Source organism: Perna viridis, chromosome 5 (genome assembly GCF_037379345.1).
Source record: "Perna viridis isolate PV_CMFRI_1.1 ecotype Kerala chromosome 5, ASM3737934v1, whole genome shotgun sequence".
Taxonomy (NCBI): domain Eukaryota; kingdom Metazoa; phylum Mollusca; class Bivalvia; order Mytilida; family Mytilidae; genus Perna; species Perna viridis.
The window spans coordinates 16,503,789-16,523,642 of NC_142449.1; the positions used below are offsets into that span (position 1 = coordinate 16,503,789).

The window sequence follows — 19,854 nt, forward strand, 5'->3', positions numbered from 1 at the left end:
GTACGGAAAAGTCGGTGATCAATTCATGGTGTAGCTTCGAGTAAGATCTGCTGTAAAGTCAGCCTCATGAAAGTGAAATTGACAACCAATAGCTGTTTGTTCTCATTGGATATACGATTGTTGTCAGTTCGATATAGATACTTTCTGTAAGTACGAACATCGTTTGGAAAAAACACGGTTTTTGATAGAAAGAATCAAACATTTTTTTTCAATATTCATATTTTGAAAGTGACTTTGAGTTCTTATGAATGTGTATATGTAAAATGTAAAATGTAACACTATATATTTGCATTTATGTGATGCATTGCCTGCCAACAATTTCAGCTGTACATGTGAATTGCTGGTATATGTAGCATTTAAGATTAATCTTTTGCTGATTACCTTAAATGAAAATCTCGATCGATTTGAATCCTATTGGACTTTCGAATTTTTAAATAGAAAAACTAAAAAGAAACTTGTCCAAGTTTCATGCTGAGGGTTTTCCTATGACATACGTACTCGAGACTAAAACAAAGAGAAGGGAAGCGACAAACAGTCTGCTTCAATTGGGTTACCGATTGAATAATTGATTAAATGTGACTTCACCGAATACATATACTTAACGTTGATGAAAATATTTTTGAAGATTTACAATGTTGAAAATTGTCTTTTCTATGGAACAAATACCTTGCAACTTTTTGCTATGAACAATAAAATTGGATTTCGAATATGTTTTTATACCGAGAGTTAATAGTGTACTGAGCAGTTATGACTTTATATTGGGGGTTTGAATTTGCAGAAATTTTGATTTTACGTTTTAAATGCGATTATTCTATTTTTTTTTTAAGATATGAATTGATTAATAGAGTGTCACACCTAGTCCAACAGTGAAAATATATCAGTCCGATATTACTACATTATTATTACATACTTTTTGGACAAACATGCTTGTCTTTACACTCATGTTTACGCAGAAATGCAAAATAAAAACATTAAAGACGAGGTGAAATACACCATGAAATCAAAATGTAATTAAGGGACGAAAAAACTAATGAGATGAATTAAGTTTTAATTAAGTTATAGTTTTTTTTAAAAAAAAGATACTGAGATACATTTTATTTACAAAAAAAACGATTAACAAGGTAATAATTGTCTTTAATTATTTTGTCGCTTGTTTAAAACAAATAGTGTCCAAGCAACCCACTGTAATCATAACCATCTCAATATGTGTTTCCCATGACATGAAGATCAATGATTAAATAACTGAAATTCAAACAAAACAAAACTTCAGTGTAAAATCACTTCATTCGACAATTTCCTGAAGCCACATCGAATCGACTATTAGATAGACATCGTCGAATTAGAAGTGAATTCCCCTGGCAATGAGCAAACAATGTTGTAGACTTAAGACACGCAAATTTCTCTCCATTTGTACAGGATCGACACGCACCTGCAACAACACAGCCGTGGCCAAGTAAACATCCTGAAATGGAAAATTTCAAATCAAATCTCATTTGCATTAGGATTAAAAATATACATCGACACACAAAAACACAAAAGAAAAACATTTTTCGATAGACATTCATTTTATATAATGTAATTGTTTCTTTGATTGTCCTATTTGAGAAAAATTTGCTTCAGTTACCATTTTTTGAAAATGTAATATCCTGTTTGTGACCATGGAAAAAAGTGTTACTGAAAATGTTGGTAAGATAATTAATCGTTTTCTATCATATACATATGCTATAGTTACAGGTTTATAATTATATATTTACCAGGATTACGTATTCCAGTTGGTCCGTTATTCTGTGATACCGTATTTCCAGTCATAGACGCCGCTCCGGCAATGTTTTGGTTCACCCTTGGTTGCATGGCCATTTGGTTAATTCTTGGTTGTTGTTGCTGATTAGATTTATTAGACAAATTAATGTTATTGACTCTCTGTGGTTTTGCTCCTGTGTTAAGTCTTAATGATGGGGATATATTGGAAGACTTTCTACTCGGATTTTTCATAACATTGAGATTTCTTTGAGTCTGTGGAGTTCTATTTTGCTGTTGTGTGTTTTGAACTTGAGGTGACGCACTTTTCATAGAAGGGGATCGTTGTGGTTGTGATGTTTGGGAAGACATAACACTTGGTTGCTTTTCAATATTCTTTGGCCAGTATTCGTTGTAATTGCAGAAAAACTTAATAAAAACACTATCATCCTTAGCAGTGGGAAAGTATCTATTTTTGTAAAACTCCCATGTGTCCTCAACAGCTTCGCCAAAATTCAAACTATACATCTTCGGTGAACCAGAAGTCATCTGGAGTGCACCATGACATGGCTGATACTCTTTCCTACCGCTCATCTTACAAAAAGCACTGCACATGCGCCCACAAGAATCAAACGCGCTTATTATTGTTTGTGTCATCCCAAGTTCCGGTGATCTAACAGCAACATAGCCCATAGCTGACGACAATGCAAGTCTGTTGTCTACAATGACGTATTCCTGATAAGTACCATAATAGTTGAGACCTTCTGATTTAATATAAATCTTTCCAGCATTTGAAACTGTATCTTTACAATAATCATATTTTCCTAATCTGACAGTGTGCAATGTATTTCTCAATACACGATAGGCATCTGGAGAATACACATCACCATCGTATATAACATTGCCATGAAAGACTGGGTATGAATCATAGATAGTCTTCTCTGGGGGCCTTCTGCTAACAATTTCGACTGGAATATACACCCATTCTCTGATATCTGTCATATCATCACTTCTGTACCGATTCTGTATTCCCCTGCTTGCTAGCATGCATTTGTTGTTTTCGTTTAATGCGACTGCCAAATCATTTTGTCCAAACATGAAACCACCAGAATTATGACCTACATTAGAATTAGTACCGAGTTGCCCAGTCGCTCGTAAGTGTTTATTCCAATCTTTCCTGGTAAGGCTCACACAGCGAGACGTGGACAGACTTGTGTCACATCTAAGATACACGGAACCACAATCAGGATTAGCATGTGAACAGTCGGGCAAGTATTCATACGTGTATACAGATTCTGTGAAAAAACTACTAAATCCGTCAATGTTTTGCAGATTTCCAAATCCCATCGGCTCGTTCATACCCGGAATTCCTCGGATCGTTGGATAATCAGAAGCAGGATTAACGCCATGTTGATGTTGTATCATTCGGAATTGTTCCCATATATAGTCTACGTATGCCATATGGTTGAAGTACATTGGATCATGAGATGCAGAGTTTAGATCCGACATTTGTCCAGATCCTCCACCAATCCATCGATTAACTAAATTTTGCTGTCTTTCAAGACAATTCTCATAACGGGCATTTGGTTCGGAAATGTCCTCTATACGTGTGTTATTTAGGATACGAGCTATTCTATTTTGAGCAAATAGCTGTCCCATTGCACCAATATTTCTTACAAGTGGACCAGATGGAGTTTTCCAATTGGCATAAGGACCACTATTAACCACGCCATTGCCATTTCCAACAAAGATATCAGACCAAATAACACTCTCAGTAGGGTCATCTAATGGATCATCCAAGTCTGAGGCAAAGTAGGGGACAGTTACAGTTGGATCTATCTGTCGTAAAGCATTCTCATATCTGAAATTTAACTATTAAATATTAACTTAGCGAGTAGACTATATATCATAAATTCACACATTTACTAATACAAAGTATGGCCGAATGTCTGTTTGATCATCGATCGTAATTTCCCATTTTATTGTTTTTTTTTTCTTTTGCTACGGAAATAATTTTGTATTTACATTGCTCTTACTAAAATACATCCAAGAATCATCTGGTGGCATTCCTGTAATTATTTCCAGAACCATTTATTGCTAAAATACCTTGAACACATATTTTAAACAGTCTTAATATAAGTAATGATGCAGAGATCGAGACATTTTTCACTGTTTATACACTATACGAAAAGAGTGGAAAAATGTTGCAGTGCTATAATATGTCTTCATCATCCTTGCTCTGCACTATAAGAAAAATAAAGGTTATTTTTAGCTGAACTATAAACTTTTCTTAATATACAGTTCAGGGATTTTTTTTTCACGGAGTATCACGGTTACTTGAGAATCTTCCTTATTCTTACATATCTAAGTAAGAGAAAATTATTATTTAATGATAAAATGATAAGATACTTAAACTTACATCAACAGATAGACCCTGTGCCATCCAAGGAAGTTCGGATTGAAGTGAGCAACGGGTATAGCATCACCTCTGTGTATGTTGGCAATAAATTCGTATCTTGAAACGTTTCCTATCTGAAAATTCAATTACATTTTGATACTGTCAACTTTCGATTCACAACTTAGGTGACATTATTATTTATTCAATGTTGAAGATATTTCATTTCAAAAATTGAAAGGCTAGATACCATGCATCAATTTTCTTATTTAATCCTTTCATTTTTCCTGAAATCAGAGTTAAACTGATTGAGTTTCATTTTAGATTATTTTCGTTATTCTAGATGACATTTCTATCTTTAATGCATTATTGAATTATATTAATAATAGGATAATCAAGAGTGAATAACCAATTATTATATTTATTATACATATCTTATCCATTATTCATTGCTATTTTCAACATGAATTTTAAATTTTGTGAACGGCGGATTGATATTCGTATTAGGAGGTCTTGTGACGTTTTGGCGGTAGAAAGTCCGAGTGTGTAGTTACCGAATTTATTTCACATTGTGCATTGTCATTTTTTCACACTGGGAACATTTGGTAAATCACTGCTTTCTATATAATAAATATATAAACCTTATCTACTATTTTAAGAAACTAAATGCAATACTCTGAAGAAACCTACCGGCATTCCTTTCAGTTTATTGACAGTTCTATGATACTGGTCCCTCTCGAGGTCATTCATTAGTCTATACTCTGTTCGGATTCTTAGTGTAGATGCTGCCTGTCTTTTCTTTCGTCCTGATCCTGTTGCACTTGATGTCGCAGCAATAGAGCTTTGAAAATCTGGTATCTGAAGGATTGTATCTATCCATTTCCTATCCTGGTCAGAAATGTTCATTATACTGTGATCTACAAGTCTCCAAATGCTCTTCTGCATACAGATCCATTGGATTTCAGTTGCTGGGACTTTAGTCATGTCACTTTTTCTGCTTAATGACTCAAAGCAAACCTTCAACTCATTTGGTAACGGTATCTCCTCCACCAAGGCAATAGAATTCCCAATGAAGAGGACCAACAACAAAAAGGCATACATACTTACTAAATGAGTAGACCTAGAATATAGAAACCAGGTGTCACGAATGTTTTGCTTTTCAGTACTTATAGTTTTGAAAGATATTTTCCATTTTTACAAAATAATGTCAATCGTCTGAATATAGCTGAAATATTGCTGCTCGGACGTTAAACCCCAACAAACAAACAAACAAAATAATGTCAAATATTTGTAACATTAATTAGTTATAACCAGTTACCTTTAGAAGCATGTAGTGGTCTTTCGGTGTATTATTGAATGCCGAAATTCGGGGAAAAACGAACAAATGATACTACCTTAGAACCTATCTACCATGACTCCTCTATCCACCATGACTGTGTATGTCAATGACCTTAAATTTGTGATAAGTATTTGTTTTTAAATTTTGAACAAAATAATTGTTTGTAACATTTATCATGTAATGGTTTAATAGAGGACAAAATCCTCATAGCGATAATCAATACAAAGTCGATCTTTGACCTTAAAAGCACTGAGAGCCCAAATTCAGTCTGACAGAAATTAATATGTATACATACATGATACAGAGTTAGGATAATCACTAGTTTCTTATCCTTAGCAAACATTTTTTTTAACTATTTATAGTTTAGATCTTAACAAGTTTTGTTAAATTTTGAAGAAAAATAAATCCTACTTGATGTAAAACTGAAAAAGGCATAATTATTTTCAAAAATACCAATAAATTAAATTTCTTCCTCTTACAGGATACACCTGTCACATATAGAAATGAATTACTTTTGAATGCATGTATTGGTCATTTAATGTTTTATTTAACACAGAAATTCTTTGTATTCGGGGAAAACCGTATGAACTATCCACCATGACAGTGTACCATCATGTCACAAAAACGATGTGAGTTGCAGAAAGCTTTAAGGGATATGAGGTTAAAAGAACACAAAGTAACAAAAACATCATTTTGAAAACAATGAAAATTTCAAAGAAAAATGCAAACTTAGAAAATCAGAAAGAAGGAATATTTCACAATCAATTATTTTACAAGTATAAAATCCTACCTAATGTTATAGCGTCACATTCCGTACTGTAAGGTTCACTCAGGAAACGATATGTCCATCAATTAGTAAAAAATGACAGGTTTAGGGTCATCTGACAACAACAATGACACAATGAGGACAATATTCGACCATTACACTGCATCAGCTAACCACATGCATGGTCTGAACGTAATGTACACAGACCTTATATCATGGACGAGTTATGACGTACAATCTGCAATACTTAAAACTTTTCAGTGAAAAAAATCCATTAAAGATGTTGATAGGCATAAAAAAAAAACAGTGCAGATCAGTGTATATATATCCGATGAAGTTTAGCACATTACTATTGTACTAACTTAAGCAAAAAGGGAAAACCTTCAATAATTTCACAAAGACCTTAATTTGATTTTTTAATAGGATTTTGTGAATAACCAATGCAATATATTATGATTTTACTCTTCAAATTGGACCAATATCCAACAAAATGGCACTCATAGTTTTTTTCACTCATTTTTTCTTAATCGAGTTTTGTTAATTCCAATGTAAAAAATATACGGACATACGTTATCATACAACTGTACTTAGAACAAGAATGAAATAATATTTTTTTTTCATGTACATTGTCTTGTTTGTCGAAGTAAAAAAGTATAATCACTTGTATTTTTTGTACATTCATGATATTTTATCCTTATTTGTGTAAACTGTATTTTATTAGCTGTATTTGTTTATAAATAAAGTCATATAGATACCTTTATATTGAATATACATGGTATTTTTCCCATTCAGATGAGGATAAATTCTTTACTGTAGATGTCTTTAGCTATAGAACTGTATTCTTGCAGTGAATACAAATTGACATTCATTTTCATTTCGTTTTTACCACTAATTTAACAGACTGCTTTTATATGTAAATACTTTTTTTTTCTTGTGCAGGTGTAAAGATGTTAATTACTGAAGCCTTCATTTATATCAATATTCATACAATAATAATGTCAATCATATCAGTTAATGTTGTAATTATATTCAATTATCAAAGGTATAATGACAGATGGAAAATGACCATAGGGCAGTAATAGTTATTAATGTAGTCATCATGTTTTGTCATATTGTGCATCATATATAAAAATAAACCACATATTATTTTCAATATCATAATTGGATTCAAATGACTTTGCAGGGTGCAAAAAATGTTAGTTGACAAAAAGTGATTTTTGTTTTACAGAATGCCATTACTTTTTTTTAATTTGTAACATAAATTCTTACACTTCACTAAATGTTCTATAATTATTCAACAACTGAAGCAGAATAGCTTAACTTTTCACAATAATTTCAATACTTTTCATCAGTATTTTTACATTTTCCAACTATTTGATATTACACAATTTTGGCAGTATATTATTTTGACCTACAATATACATATGATTATTATTTTTTTTATAATTTGATAGAGAACAAGACTATGTTTGACATATTTATTGACATAAAAACAGTAATAATAAATATGAATATTAATAAATATCTACTTATATACACCTAACTAGTGGACGGATCTAATCACTACTAGCACTAAACCATTTAAAGCATAATCACATAAGATATAGACCTGTCCCTTTCTAAAAAAAAATGAAAGCAGCAATCAGAGCAGTGTTTACAGACTTATCTAACAAAACAACGAATTTCATCCTCTTTGTTAAAATTAATTTTGTGATCTGGAACTCTTTATAAATAGTATGGTCTTAGAGAAAATATTAAAACAAAAGATCTCATTCATTAGTAAAAAAGTTCCTTTTAGATGGAAAATCTTTTTCCTCCTTGCGAAGTCATAATGAAAAGTGCATTTTTCTAATTAGAAAATTGTGTTTTAAATGGCATATAAAATTTCTCCTCAGGTTATTACAAAAAGAATTTTTTACCAAAAAAAAAATCAACTATGACAAAATAACAGATATTTATTTTATAACTGAGAGGAATTGGTGTATAGAAAAGTAATGGGAATGTTAGTTTAAGAAAACAAAAAACAAAAAAAAAGTTCGGAGACACCCAATTTTTGTTTTATGAAAGAATGTCTGATAAATAATACATTTTCTAAAGAAATTCTATAGACCAGTTTTTAATACTTTGTGAAAAAGGGGAAAGTTCTCATCTAATCTATATAAAATTTTGTACAACACTGCCTTCATTAAGACTCAATCATCTTAAAATCAAGTTTCCTATGTTTTTTAAATTAAAATTCTGGAGTATGTTCATCTAACATAAGTATCTGAGAAATTTAAAAAAATCACAGTAAAAAATATTAAGCATGACCTTCCTCAAGGATTTTTATTCTTTTTGATCAATTTGAAAGTAAAGGTTCTTCTAAAGTAGCCAATTGCAAAATTAAAAATTACTGTTACAACAATGATTTTTTATATCTAAGCTTTATATCATATCATATTACTTTAAATCAGATTCATTAATTAATATTTAAGCAGAATAAAACAAAGCAAATACCTCCACAGCCTGTTGAACCCTGTATATTCAGGGACCAATGTGGACATACGATTCATATTGGACACAACTCTTATAGTGGATACACTATGAACTTCCTGCTTTCTAAAACATCCAACTCCATACAGAAATCAGCACTATTTTTTCATTGACAACACAATAACAGAATAAGACTGATTCCTGACAATATACACATCACCATCTGATAATCTAACACCGCATGGATTTTCATAGCATTCCCACAAGTCGTTAAGTAGGAATTTTGAACAACCCACCAGACCAAGTTTGGCTGAAAAATGTGTAAGTTCTAACTCTCATCATTTCTACAATTTTTGTTCAAACATACATACCTGACAATATGCACATCCCAATAAGTTTCCTAACAAACATGCAAGTCACAGAGATGGAGTTGCAGACAACGCATGAGACCAGTTTTGCCAATATGCATATATTCAACAGCAATCATTTCTACAATTTTTGTCCGAACATAAATTCCTGTAAGTATGCACATTTCCATATGATTATATTACATAACAATAACTTAATAACAATAATTTCATAACAATGCTGCAAGCTGCTTAGAAAAAAGTTTTGACAAATTGACAGACAGGGTGAAACCTATTAAAAAAAACATCTCTGGCTTTAAAAGCCTTCATAGAAAAATATATTCACTACTCTAACTCTATTTAAGTAGTACAAAATGCTAGTAAGGTAACAAATACATATATAATTTGTATATAAATCATTTTTCCTCCTGATTTTCTTTAAAAAATCAGAACACATTTTTCCCTTACACTTGTGTGATAGACAATTAGATCAATATACATTTTATCGGCAGGCATGGATCCAGGGAAACGCATGCTGTGTGTATTTCCCCAAAAATTTGGAAATTACTTTTTTGCATTAAATCTCAAATTTTCACCAATCCTATTCCCAAAAATATTGTTACCTTGTTTCTTTGGCTGGGCTTCTATTTCTGCCAACCATTACCGGGATCCAACAAAATATCACAAATATATAAGGCTACCTTTATAACAGCCTGGACACAACTGTAATGGATCACCACCTAACTTGTGTAGAATACATCAATACAGATATCAGTAAATTATAACAGTAACAAAGAAACAAAAAACATGATTATTTAGTTAGTACTTGATATGCATTTTCTTTTCATCACAGGGAATAAAATGATCAACAAAAAACAACCCTAAAATATAAATATTGAACAACAAAAACTTAACAACATATTACTCTAAGTGGTTTTCTTCTTGCATTTAATAATTATACAATATATCATTAACTCACAACACATTAATGTAAAAAAAACCCTAATTTGTAAAGCATGATTCAACAAATCCTACACATACTATTCCTCAGATACAAAATGCTTAAGTTTGACATTTAATCTCTTTGAAGCACCCATAGTATTTCCTCTCAATGAATTTGATAAAAAAATGAATCAGTGACTTCAAACCATGACAAAAGTTACACATTCTGACATTGTTGATATTTTTCGTTGTTGAAAAAAAACACTCAACTAAAGTTATTTTGCTGATAAACTGACATAAAAATATGAAGGATGAAACTGATTTTGCCACAAAAATATTGTCTTACACAAATAAGTAAATCTTGCATCACAAAAAGTTGTACATGAATTATGTTTCATCGCAATTATATTAAAAACTGGTTTTCTGTACCGATAAAGGCAGGCATTCCATGCAACATTAGAGATAATACCAGTAATTCTGCAACTCTATAAATGTACTGTACAAAGAAGCACCTTGTTATAGCAGTGTAGTGTGTTATACCAAGTGTTGGCACAATATTATCCATTAGATACATCTAAGTTGGCACAGGTTTCATTAGCAATTTATATAGCAAAAAGGAAGTAATGCTCACACATTTAAGAGATTCTGTATTACTGGTAATTATTTTCTCTGTGGACTTTAATGCTTCCTCAAAAGTATTTAAAAAAAATTGAAAAAAGTAAACATCAATATAAGTTGGCTTAACCATTGTTTGCTATAATAACACACCAAGCAGGCTTAACTCTGATACTGAGGTTTCATTTTTATTTGTGGGGTATCTATTTTCATAGTTTTTTTGTCAAATGGACAGAGTGGAACTTTGAAATAAAAAAAATCAACAATTAACCCTGTGAAAGTAAATCAACTCTGAAAGAAAGACTTAAAAATGTTTTATATCTCAGTATCATACATGTGTCATTTAAGAAGAAGCCAATATCAAGCGGTAAACATCATGTCATCCATTTTGATTGCTTAATTGAATGGCTAATCAACATTAAATGGAGCTTATTTGCCTTGGGGTTATCATTTTAGAGATACTTGCTATTTTTCGTTGTTTACATCTTTCCACTTGCTAGGGAAAGTGGCATTTAGTAAACTCCAACTTTTAACATCTTTGTCAAACACAGACTAAGAAATAGCACCTGGATTTTTCATTCTAAATAATTTTGACTTTTACTTGTAATCAGGGAATTCAAAATTGGAGTATTATATATCATACATGTTACTTACATCCAAAATAAAAATTAATTCATCTTAATTCGCCATGTTGTGAAAGTTGTGAAACATGTATGCCTTTAAAATGTTTATTTTTATTCTGCAGCAAAAAAAGGTTTTGCTTAAATCATTTTTTTAATCATTTATACAATTGTTTTTTTTTGTTTTCATTTTATTGATCCACAAACCACAAATTCAGGTACCTAACAAAATGTTTTTTCCCTCTAACCATGAAAATTGATCTCCAGGAAACTAAATGAAACCACAGTACATGGATCTCAGTACAACAGGAGAAAGTTACAAAATACACACAAAAAATGAGCAAAAAAATCTTTGGTGACACTGTTATTGACCTATGTAATATTTTACTTAGTTGCCTAATATGTCAAGCTGACTTAGATGTACAATTGTCTTGAAACACTCTCCTGCCTATTTGATGATCCTGGTCATACACTCATTCAATGTATTATATCAGGCAAAAATAAAAAAGTAAAAATTACTCATAAGTCAAGGAATACCACTGTGAAAGCCAATAAAACAGAATTCTTGAACTACCATTCAAGTATTCCTTTTATCAATGATCTCTCTCTGCTGTCAAGCTTCTTTACTTCAACTGCAAATGTCTCAGTTGACCCTGTAAATAAACAATTAATGAAGAATCTACTCTCACTTTTATCATCTAAAGACAGTGCTGAGTATACTCCAAAAAGTAGAAGTAACTTGCTATCATTTATATGCCTTATTTATTATATATATTATAGAATATTGCTTAAGATACTATTTCAAATTCTAGAAGGACATAACCAGCTTCACAAAACATGATATACCTGGATCCTGAACCTTTTTTTTTTTAACAATCACAGTTTTGTACCTCTAGAATCAAAATTCAGGAGAAAAGCAATTAGGAGTTCTTTAAACACATTCAAACATTGTGCAAAAAAAACATTAAAATCCCTCCAAGAACGATTATATCATCTAAGGAAATGAAAACCAAAACAGTCTTATACCATAAGATTGGCATGGAATAATAAATTGCTTTACATGGCATAGCTAGGCATGACAGCAGAGATCAAACATTGAACTGATGAGACAAGTATACACAATATTTGGGCATGATGCAGCTCTTAATTCAACTTGCTATCAAATGTTTAACACAGCATAAGGTTATAACCAGAACAAAAAAGTAATCAAGTGAACCAAGATTCTCGCAGAAATCAAAAGAATGTAATCTTGGGACCAAGACCAGACATTGAAAACAGACAAACACAACAAAGAACATCAAGTAACTAAAATAATACATACAAAATAACAAAATGAAACGAGCAACATAGACTCCACAAAAAACTGGGAGCATGGACCATGTAAACAGTAGGGTAAGCGTCTTCTGCTTTTCTAGAAACACTGCCCAAGTTGCTCATAAAAAGTCAAGTCCGGGGTAGACAAAAGGGAAAAGAAAACTATGACATGTAAAACAAATCAGTTGTCATGGTGCAGATGGATACACAATCGACGAGCTCATGTTGACCATAAAACTTCTGTCTGTAGTGATGACTTCAATCTTGTAGCAACATAACCCAGTTCAAGAAGCCTACTTGTAAGAAGTCCTGCGAGATACAAAAATCTAAGTAGTTGCAGCAAGCTCTGGCATGAGTTGAGATATGAAAACTCCATAAGCAGGTGCTGAAGGGATGTTGCCACAAATGAAAGGAAAGTTGACAATTCTGAATGAAAAGTCATCAAGTTTATCATAAAGTTTGGTCAAAAGTTTTCCTTTACCATCGATCTCTATGTGTAGAGAACTTATTGTCCTGAATCATAAAAATGTTTGTTTTTGGCCCTCTCTTATTGGTTAAGGTCACAACCCCTTAAAATCAATCCCAGCACTGTATTAGTTTTCAGGTAAAATTTCAAACAAAACCATACACTCTTATACAATTAAGTTCAATAAAATGTTTTGGTTCCTTTTCCTAAACAGGAGCCCTAAACCCTAAAATCAATCCAAACCTTCCTTTTGTCATTTTGAAACTTTGCCATACAGTTTGGTCTAGATCTTTCAACTAACATTCAAGTTTTCACACAAAAACCAACTGTCTATGGACACTGACAATGACATGTTCATACCATTATGCTACCACAATTTTTTACAGTTGTATAAGAATGCACTGAGGTAGCCATACAGAAAAGTTCTAAGTATGAAGCTGTCTTACTTAATTTTTCAATTTATTGTTTAATGTTTCTTCAAGGTAGTAAGACATAATGGACTTGAAAAAAAAGAAACTGAACTTTTCTTCATAAAAAAAACTACAATTTAGCACTTCAATGACCTTTTCTTTTTAAAAAGCAAAAAAAAAATATGTGAAATTGAAATATTTTTACACCAGATTTAATATAATTGTACCTGAATTACAGATCTTTTTCAGTTTCTGTAAGAAATCAAGGAAGGTCTGATTTAATGCTGTATGTCCCTGAAAAGTGAAAAACAGATAAAGGAATTAATCATTATTTACGTTTTAAAATTGTCATCATGTATTTGAATATCGGCAGAAGTTTTTTTTTTTATTTATTGTTATTACATAGTTTGAATGTACAAATCATGAAATTTTTTCAAATTATTTTCAAAGGACAAGATGTGGTCACATGACACTTACAATTCTCAAGTATTTTTATGCTCACAACCATACTAAGAGATATATGTGAAATGAAGGCAATTCCATTTTTCCATAATTGGCTCTAACTTAAAAATAGTAATGGTTCTGTTCATAAGATCAGTATTACCCACATGCCAAATTTAAATGTGATCAATTTTTAAATCATGCTTGTCAAAATAAATGGTTTCTTGAAAAAATATTGTTGTGAAAATCACAGTAAGACTTAAACAAGTATGTTCATAAAAGAGCCATCAAATTACCTCTGGTTCCTCATCCCAGCTATCCCAATCAGAACTTTCTCCTTCACTCTCACTGTCAGACTTATTACCTCCCCTGTCACTCTGCTGACTGAGGGCACTCAATCTACCAGAGGGCAGACTACCACTGTTGTTACTCAAGTTCAAGGTCAAACATTCAGGGAAACTCCCAGGACTGCTCACTAAAATGTTATGATTATATTTGCTTTATTTCAACTAAATTCATTCACAATTGAGAGTACAAATCAGCATTCCTTATTTATTTTAAATACTTTCATAATGGATGTGCAAATGGCTACTTAAACAATCCTTATTATTTACATAAAATACCTGTCTCATACAAAAACATGTAATAATTCACTTGTGTCAAGAATTATAGGTTAGGGTAAATAATATCACTGATAATCTTGAAGTAGTGTACTAGTGTCAAGCAGTGTACTCCAGTGTAGGTTGGGACAACCTCTTTACTCATATTACCGATACCTGTGTATAATAAATAGGTTATAATGGTACAGACTGTAGTTCAAGACAGAAAATACTGTACCCATCCAAAATAAAATAAAAACTAGTATGAAACCTGTTGCTTATCGAAATCAATCCATCAAAAATATACTGAAGATCTAAGTAAATACAGTAATAAAATGTTGACACACATTATTTTTGTAGTATCTCACCCTTAATAGCTGTGTCTATGTTATCCCAGTCATCCAAGGAGTCAGGACTACCAGATAGAGGTATATCATTGGACAACAATGTAAAATCGTCCTCCAATCTTGGTGAATGCTCCATGTTGAAATACACACTCTAAAATCAAATTGATGGTATAAATTAAATTTACTACATTATAAGACTATCTCATTCAAAGATTAGTCATTCTATTTTTAAACAATAAATCTCCATTTAGCACTATAAGGTCAGTAAATGTAACTTATTTAATCATGTGAAATACAGTAGTGTTCATTTATAACGTACAGGCTTGTAACAATTTCAGATTTATAACAATCAGAACATATTTCCCAGTCCCAGAGTTTTAAAAATACCGGTAATGGATTATGTTATTGATATAAAGAATTCTTTATAGCAAAATCAGGGATATAGCGAAGTATTTTTACAGCCAGGCGACAGATTTATTGTTGAAGTTTGTCTGGATAAAATGAAGGATCAATTTAATTGTAATGTCAACATCAGACACAAGTTGTCTGCTACTCACGGTAATTGATTAATCAACAATTTCACAGTTGATGCACATACAGTTAGAAGATCAACACCGCTGGCATGGCTAATTTTACCTGTATTGTTGTTTTATTACTCAGTAAAATATTATCAAATAATGTCATTCAAGCCATTAAGATAATTAGCCTAAGAACATCCTAGCTTGTGAACTTTTATCACTTTTGATTTAATGATTATTTTTGTTGGTAATATTATCAAAACAATAGTTTTCACACTACAAGCAATGAAATATACTGTGTTAATTACTGCAGACTCGAAATGGTTTGATAATTACAATTCTACACAATTTTGAAATTGCAAGTATGAAGAGAAAGGCAATTGATCTTGATACTATGTAACAGTTCAATCACGTGGTACTCCTTACACAGGGGTCTCGCATGGACAGCAGGTTCATGTGGAGGATAAGAAGATAAGAAGAATGTTCTGCTTGTGATTAGAAGTTGATGTTCAACACTGGCAGTAAGTTTAAACAGAGTATATGTTGTACCTAAAGCAGGTCGACAGTACACATGTCTTCTATACCAGTTGTCAACAAAACATCATGACACATATTTATAATGTTTTTCATAGTAAAACATGCCTTATCCAAGCCACCTTTGGACTGGGAAAATTATTCCATTAAGGCATGTGTTTGGTTTTTACAGATTTAAAAAGAGTCAAATCTGATTTTAAGTGACTTCAGAAGATATCTGGTTTAAACAGGTTACCAGTCTATCCAAGAATCAGTTTACTGTACTTACATCACTGACTCTAGAACATATTGCCATGAGTATGATCCTTATATGACGTGAAGGGTTGATCACCTTACATAGGACTAGGTATGCTGATAATATCTTCTGGACTAGGTGTAAATCTGCACTCTGAAAATAATCATCACAGTATAGTTACATGAATCGGAACTAACGATTATAGTTTTTAATACCATTACAGTACTTCAATGCTTCAAATGTACATGAATTTGGTATATAAAATGTGTAAAAAGGAATAAACTAGATTTTTTTTGTATAACCAGTTCAAAAATAACAAACATTCTTTGTTTATCAATTACTCATGGATTCCAGTAAAAACATAAATAATTGATCCTTAATCAAACTGTTTGGGATTATTTATTATGTCACATTACCAAGCCAGATTATACAAAATAAGCTGGCTCCTTAAAGAAAATCAACCAATCAGAAAGCTTGTTACAATCAAATTAAATTATATAGAAATATCTAATTGTTATTATTTTGATATTTAAAATCAGCACACAATATAAGATGCATATTCTTCTCAAAATGCTATATTCAAATTTACTGCCCTGTTCCAAACCATAGGAATATAAAACAATGTCCTCCATATTGTAAAGTACAATTTATAACATTAGAAAATCTTTTCTTATTGCCTTGATTCATTGACTAGTTAAAGAATTATGCAAGTACTAAGAAATATTATACATTATTTTCTACTAAAATTATCTTCAATTGTTTTGGATAAAACATTTTCAAGATAATATTGCTGATTTGTTGGACCAGCACTAATCACAAGGTTAAAAAAGGTCTACCTCTGGCCAGTAAATCTTTGTGAGCCTCACATTTTCATAGTTATAGATGCTTGAACCTAACATTAATTAATGTTGGACATCATTTAAATATTTGTAAAATTTATGCATTAAGTAAATAAAAGGTTGAAATAGTAAGATGGAATCTGTCATAAAATTTGATATAATAAACATGATATGGTATTATACATCAAATTACCATTTAATACCTAATTAAACCCACATCCAGTATCCTACCTTCATGGTAATTATAGCAGCTAGTTCCTTCAGTGTCAGATGTATACACTTGAGACAAGCCTGCATCTGTGGTTCCTCTGTCAAACCACTGATAAAGTCTGTTATCTTACCTCCTAATGCGTTCACACTGAAATTCAAAGTAGGGGATCAATCAAGAAAAGCAAAAGCATGAAACATGGATGATTTTTAAATGATAAATGGCTTGTGAAAAAGTCTACAAAAAGTCATTGAATTTCTGAGACATGTGAAATTGTATATCTTTTCATTGGTAATTTAAAGAAATTATTATTTTGTGTCAACAATGATATCTATTGAAAAATATCTTTGTGAACAAATGCAGTGCTCTAGGTCCCCCACCTAAGAGCAAAAATTATATCTAAACAAGAAAGTAAGAGAAAATTCAAAAACAATAAGTGTCTTTCATACTCCTTAATGATGAACATGTATAAGTTACAAGTACATGAAAATGCACAAAAGCTTTCAGAGGATATCCACCAAAACAAACCTTTACTAGATAAATCATATATATCAACTACTGCGCAAAATATAAGTTAATGATAAGAACTAATCATGGGGAAATAAAAGAACAATGTGGTTTGTAAGATACTTATAGTTATTTACCTACCAATCACACATTGCTTTACAGACATGAGTATTATCTATAAACAGTCCAGCATAGTGTGCTACAACAGGTAACATTAACGATGAGCTTTCAACAGGTAAACTCAGCAGGAATGGCTTAATACCTTGGTGAACCTCATTTACAAAGAACTTCTCCACCTAAAAATACAGCGAGTATACATGTAATTGAAATATATACAATGGTAAGTCTCTACAAATATTTCCCGATGCATATTTTATGTGTATGTGTATTTGTATTAGACATCAATTCATCTAAATACAAATACCCTTTTGCTTAGAAATACAAACAATGTTAATTTTAGATTGTAGACGAAGTAAGGAGGAACTTGTTGAAGCTAGATTGAAAAGAATTAAGAATTAAAAAAAAAAAGAGCTGCGCTTTAAGCACATGATACATCCGTTGCCCTTTTCACTTGTCCTTATGCTTTTAATGAAGTTATATGATCAACTAGAAATACTGTGAGCCCTGTCAAATATCCCCCCCCCCACCCCCCCCCCCAAAAAAAAAAAAAAAAAAGTAAATAAAAATGCACAAAAAATTTGGCACTATCATCATAAATGGTCCGTTTTCAATGAATAAATTTCCTCAGCCTTTTATGCTGTTTTTTAAAGAGTAAAACTTCATAAAATGGAAACGTAAAATTTGACATTTATACAAATCAGATTGGAGCTTACTTCAATAGATATGAACAATTCATCAAAGTTTGATAAAAGTAGGTGAAAGGGTTTTTGAGTTAATGTCTGAAAACTTGAAATCTCCCTTTTTTAAGTATAAAAAATTCATTAACATGGAAGTGATATATCTCAAATTTATAAAATCGAAAGGCAGCTTACATCAATAGATATGAACAATTCACCAAAGTTTGATAAAAGTTGGTGAAATTATTTTTGAATTATTGTCTGAAAACTTGAAAATCCCCCTTTTTTAAGTATAAAAAATTCATAACATGAAAATGAAAAATCTGAAATTTATAAAAATCGAAAGGGAGCTTACATCAATAGATATGAACAATTCACCAAAGTTTGATAAAAGTTGGTGAAATTATTTTTGAGTTATTGTCTGAAAACTTGAAAATCCCCCTTTTTTAAGTATAAAAAATTCATAACATGAAAATGAAAAATCTGAAATTTATAAAAATCGAAAGGCAGCTTACATCAATAGATATGAACAATTCACCAAAGTTTGATAAAAGTTGGTGAAATTATTTTTGAGTTATTGTCTGAAAACTTGAAAATCCCCCTTTTTTAAGTATAAAAAATTCATAACAAGAAAACGAAAAATCTGAAATTTATAAAAATCGAAAGGGAGCTTACATCAATAGATATGAACAATTCACCAAAGTTTCATGAAAGTTGATGAAAGTGTTTTTGAGTTATCTTCCAAAGTGTTGACGACGGATGGATGGCATAAATATCTGTAAGTTTATACCAAAATGATTCAAGATTTAAGGTGATGTAGCTGTATCTTGATTTAAAACCTAGCTTAAAGATACATCTTGTTATTGTTTCCACAGATATTATTTTTGAACATTATTACAAAACATATAATAACAGAGTTGGTACACAAGGGAATCTAGTCCATAGAATGAATAAATGGATAATGGGTTTGTGTTTTTTCTTGGCTTCTTGAGGCTTTTTGCCAGAAAGTTTCAAGGGGAAAATTTTCCAAAAAGCACCATTTTAAGCAAACATTTTTCCCAGACATGATGATCATACTTATAAACAAAATGTGAAGAATATGTAAGTACATACTGTCTGTAAAATTTTGTGTACTCTGTGGGGCCAACAAAAATTGTGAGATCTAAAAGTACATTTTTGCCTAAACCATGCAATATACTTATTTAAAAATAATGTACTTTTATTCTTTGTGTCATGCTTCATTCAAAACTGCTTGTTTTAACAAAAGAAATCTTGAATAATATGCATAAGAGGGAGACTCAAGAACAATGTGAAAAGAAGATGTCACAACTCTCCAAATGAGTTGATGACTCCCATATTTTTTTTTACTTAACTGTAAAAAGATATTTCATTACATGTATTATAAT

The 19,854-nt window shown here is 31.3% G+C and overlaps 2 protein-coding genes across 8 annotated transcripts in view; both read right to left on the reverse strand.

The window, feature by feature from the left end:
- Positions 1-1,103: 1,103 nt before the first annotated feature.
- LOC148616264 (uncharacterized) lies at positions 1,104-7,564 on the reverse strand. 3 transcript variants are annotated; one of them, XM_088583151.1, is made up of 5 exons: positions 6,262-7,564; positions 4,823-5,252; positions 4,157-4,269; positions 1,755-3,598; positions 1,104-1,462 (listed from the first exon to the last, which is right to left on the reverse strand). In XM_088583151.1, the coding sequence occupies exons 2-5, from the start codon at positions 5,231-5,233 to the stop codon at positions 1,278-1,280; spliced, it is 2,553 nt and encodes an 850-aa protein (XP_088439277.1). In that variant the 5' UTR covers positions 5,234-5,252; positions 6,262-7,564; the 3' UTR covers positions 1,104-1,277. The 3 variants fall into 3 exon arrangements, with proteins under 3 accessions (XP_088439277.1, XP_088439278.1, XP_088439276.1); XM_088583152.1 differs by lacking the exon at positions 6,262-7,564 and adding an exon at positions 5,527-6,250; XM_088583150.1 differs by lacking the exon at positions 6,262-7,564 and having other exon boundaries at positions 1,105-1,462; positions 4,823-6,250.
- A 137-nt stretch (positions 7,565-7,701) lies between these two features.
- The window catches only part of LOC148616265 (uncharacterized), a 36,348-nt gene continuing 24,195 nt past the window's right edge, over positions 7,702-19,854 (reverse strand). For all 5 annotated transcript variants that reach the window (XM_088583147.1, XM_088583149.1, XM_088583146.1 and 2 more), the window contains 7 exons: positions 17,793-17,947; positions 17,168-17,294; positions 16,131-16,250; positions 14,832-14,961; positions 14,161-14,339; positions 13,651-13,717; positions 7,702-11,886 (listed from right to left, as the gene is read on the reverse strand). In XM_088583147.1, the coding sequence (XP_088439273.1) occupies positions 11,804-11,886; positions 13,651-13,717; positions 14,161-14,339; positions 14,832-14,961; positions 16,131-16,250; positions 17,168-17,294; positions 17,793-17,947 (861 nt within the window). In that variant the 3' untranslated portion in view covers positions 7,702-11,803. The remainder of the gene's footprint in view (positions 11,887-13,650; positions 13,718-14,160; positions 14,340-14,831; positions 14,962-16,130; positions 16,251-17,167; positions 17,295-17,792; positions 17,948-19,854) is intronic.

What these genes read in the sequence shown, in the direction of transcription:
- LOC148616264 (XM_088583151.1), bottom strand. Translation starts at nt 5,233, where the DNA reads ATGTATGCCTTTTTGTTGTTGGTCCTCTTCATTGGGAATTCTATTGCC. An exon ending in ATAAACTGAAAGGAATGCCG is followed by an intron (nt 4,270 to 4,822) that starts GTAGGTTTCTTC and finishes TTGAATTTTCAG; the next exon opens with ATAGGAAACGTTTCAAGATA. An exon ending in AACTGGAATACGTAATCCTG is followed by an intron (nt 1,463 to 1,754) that starts GTAAATATATAA and finishes TTTCCATTTCAG; the next exon opens with GATGTTTACTTGGCCACGGC.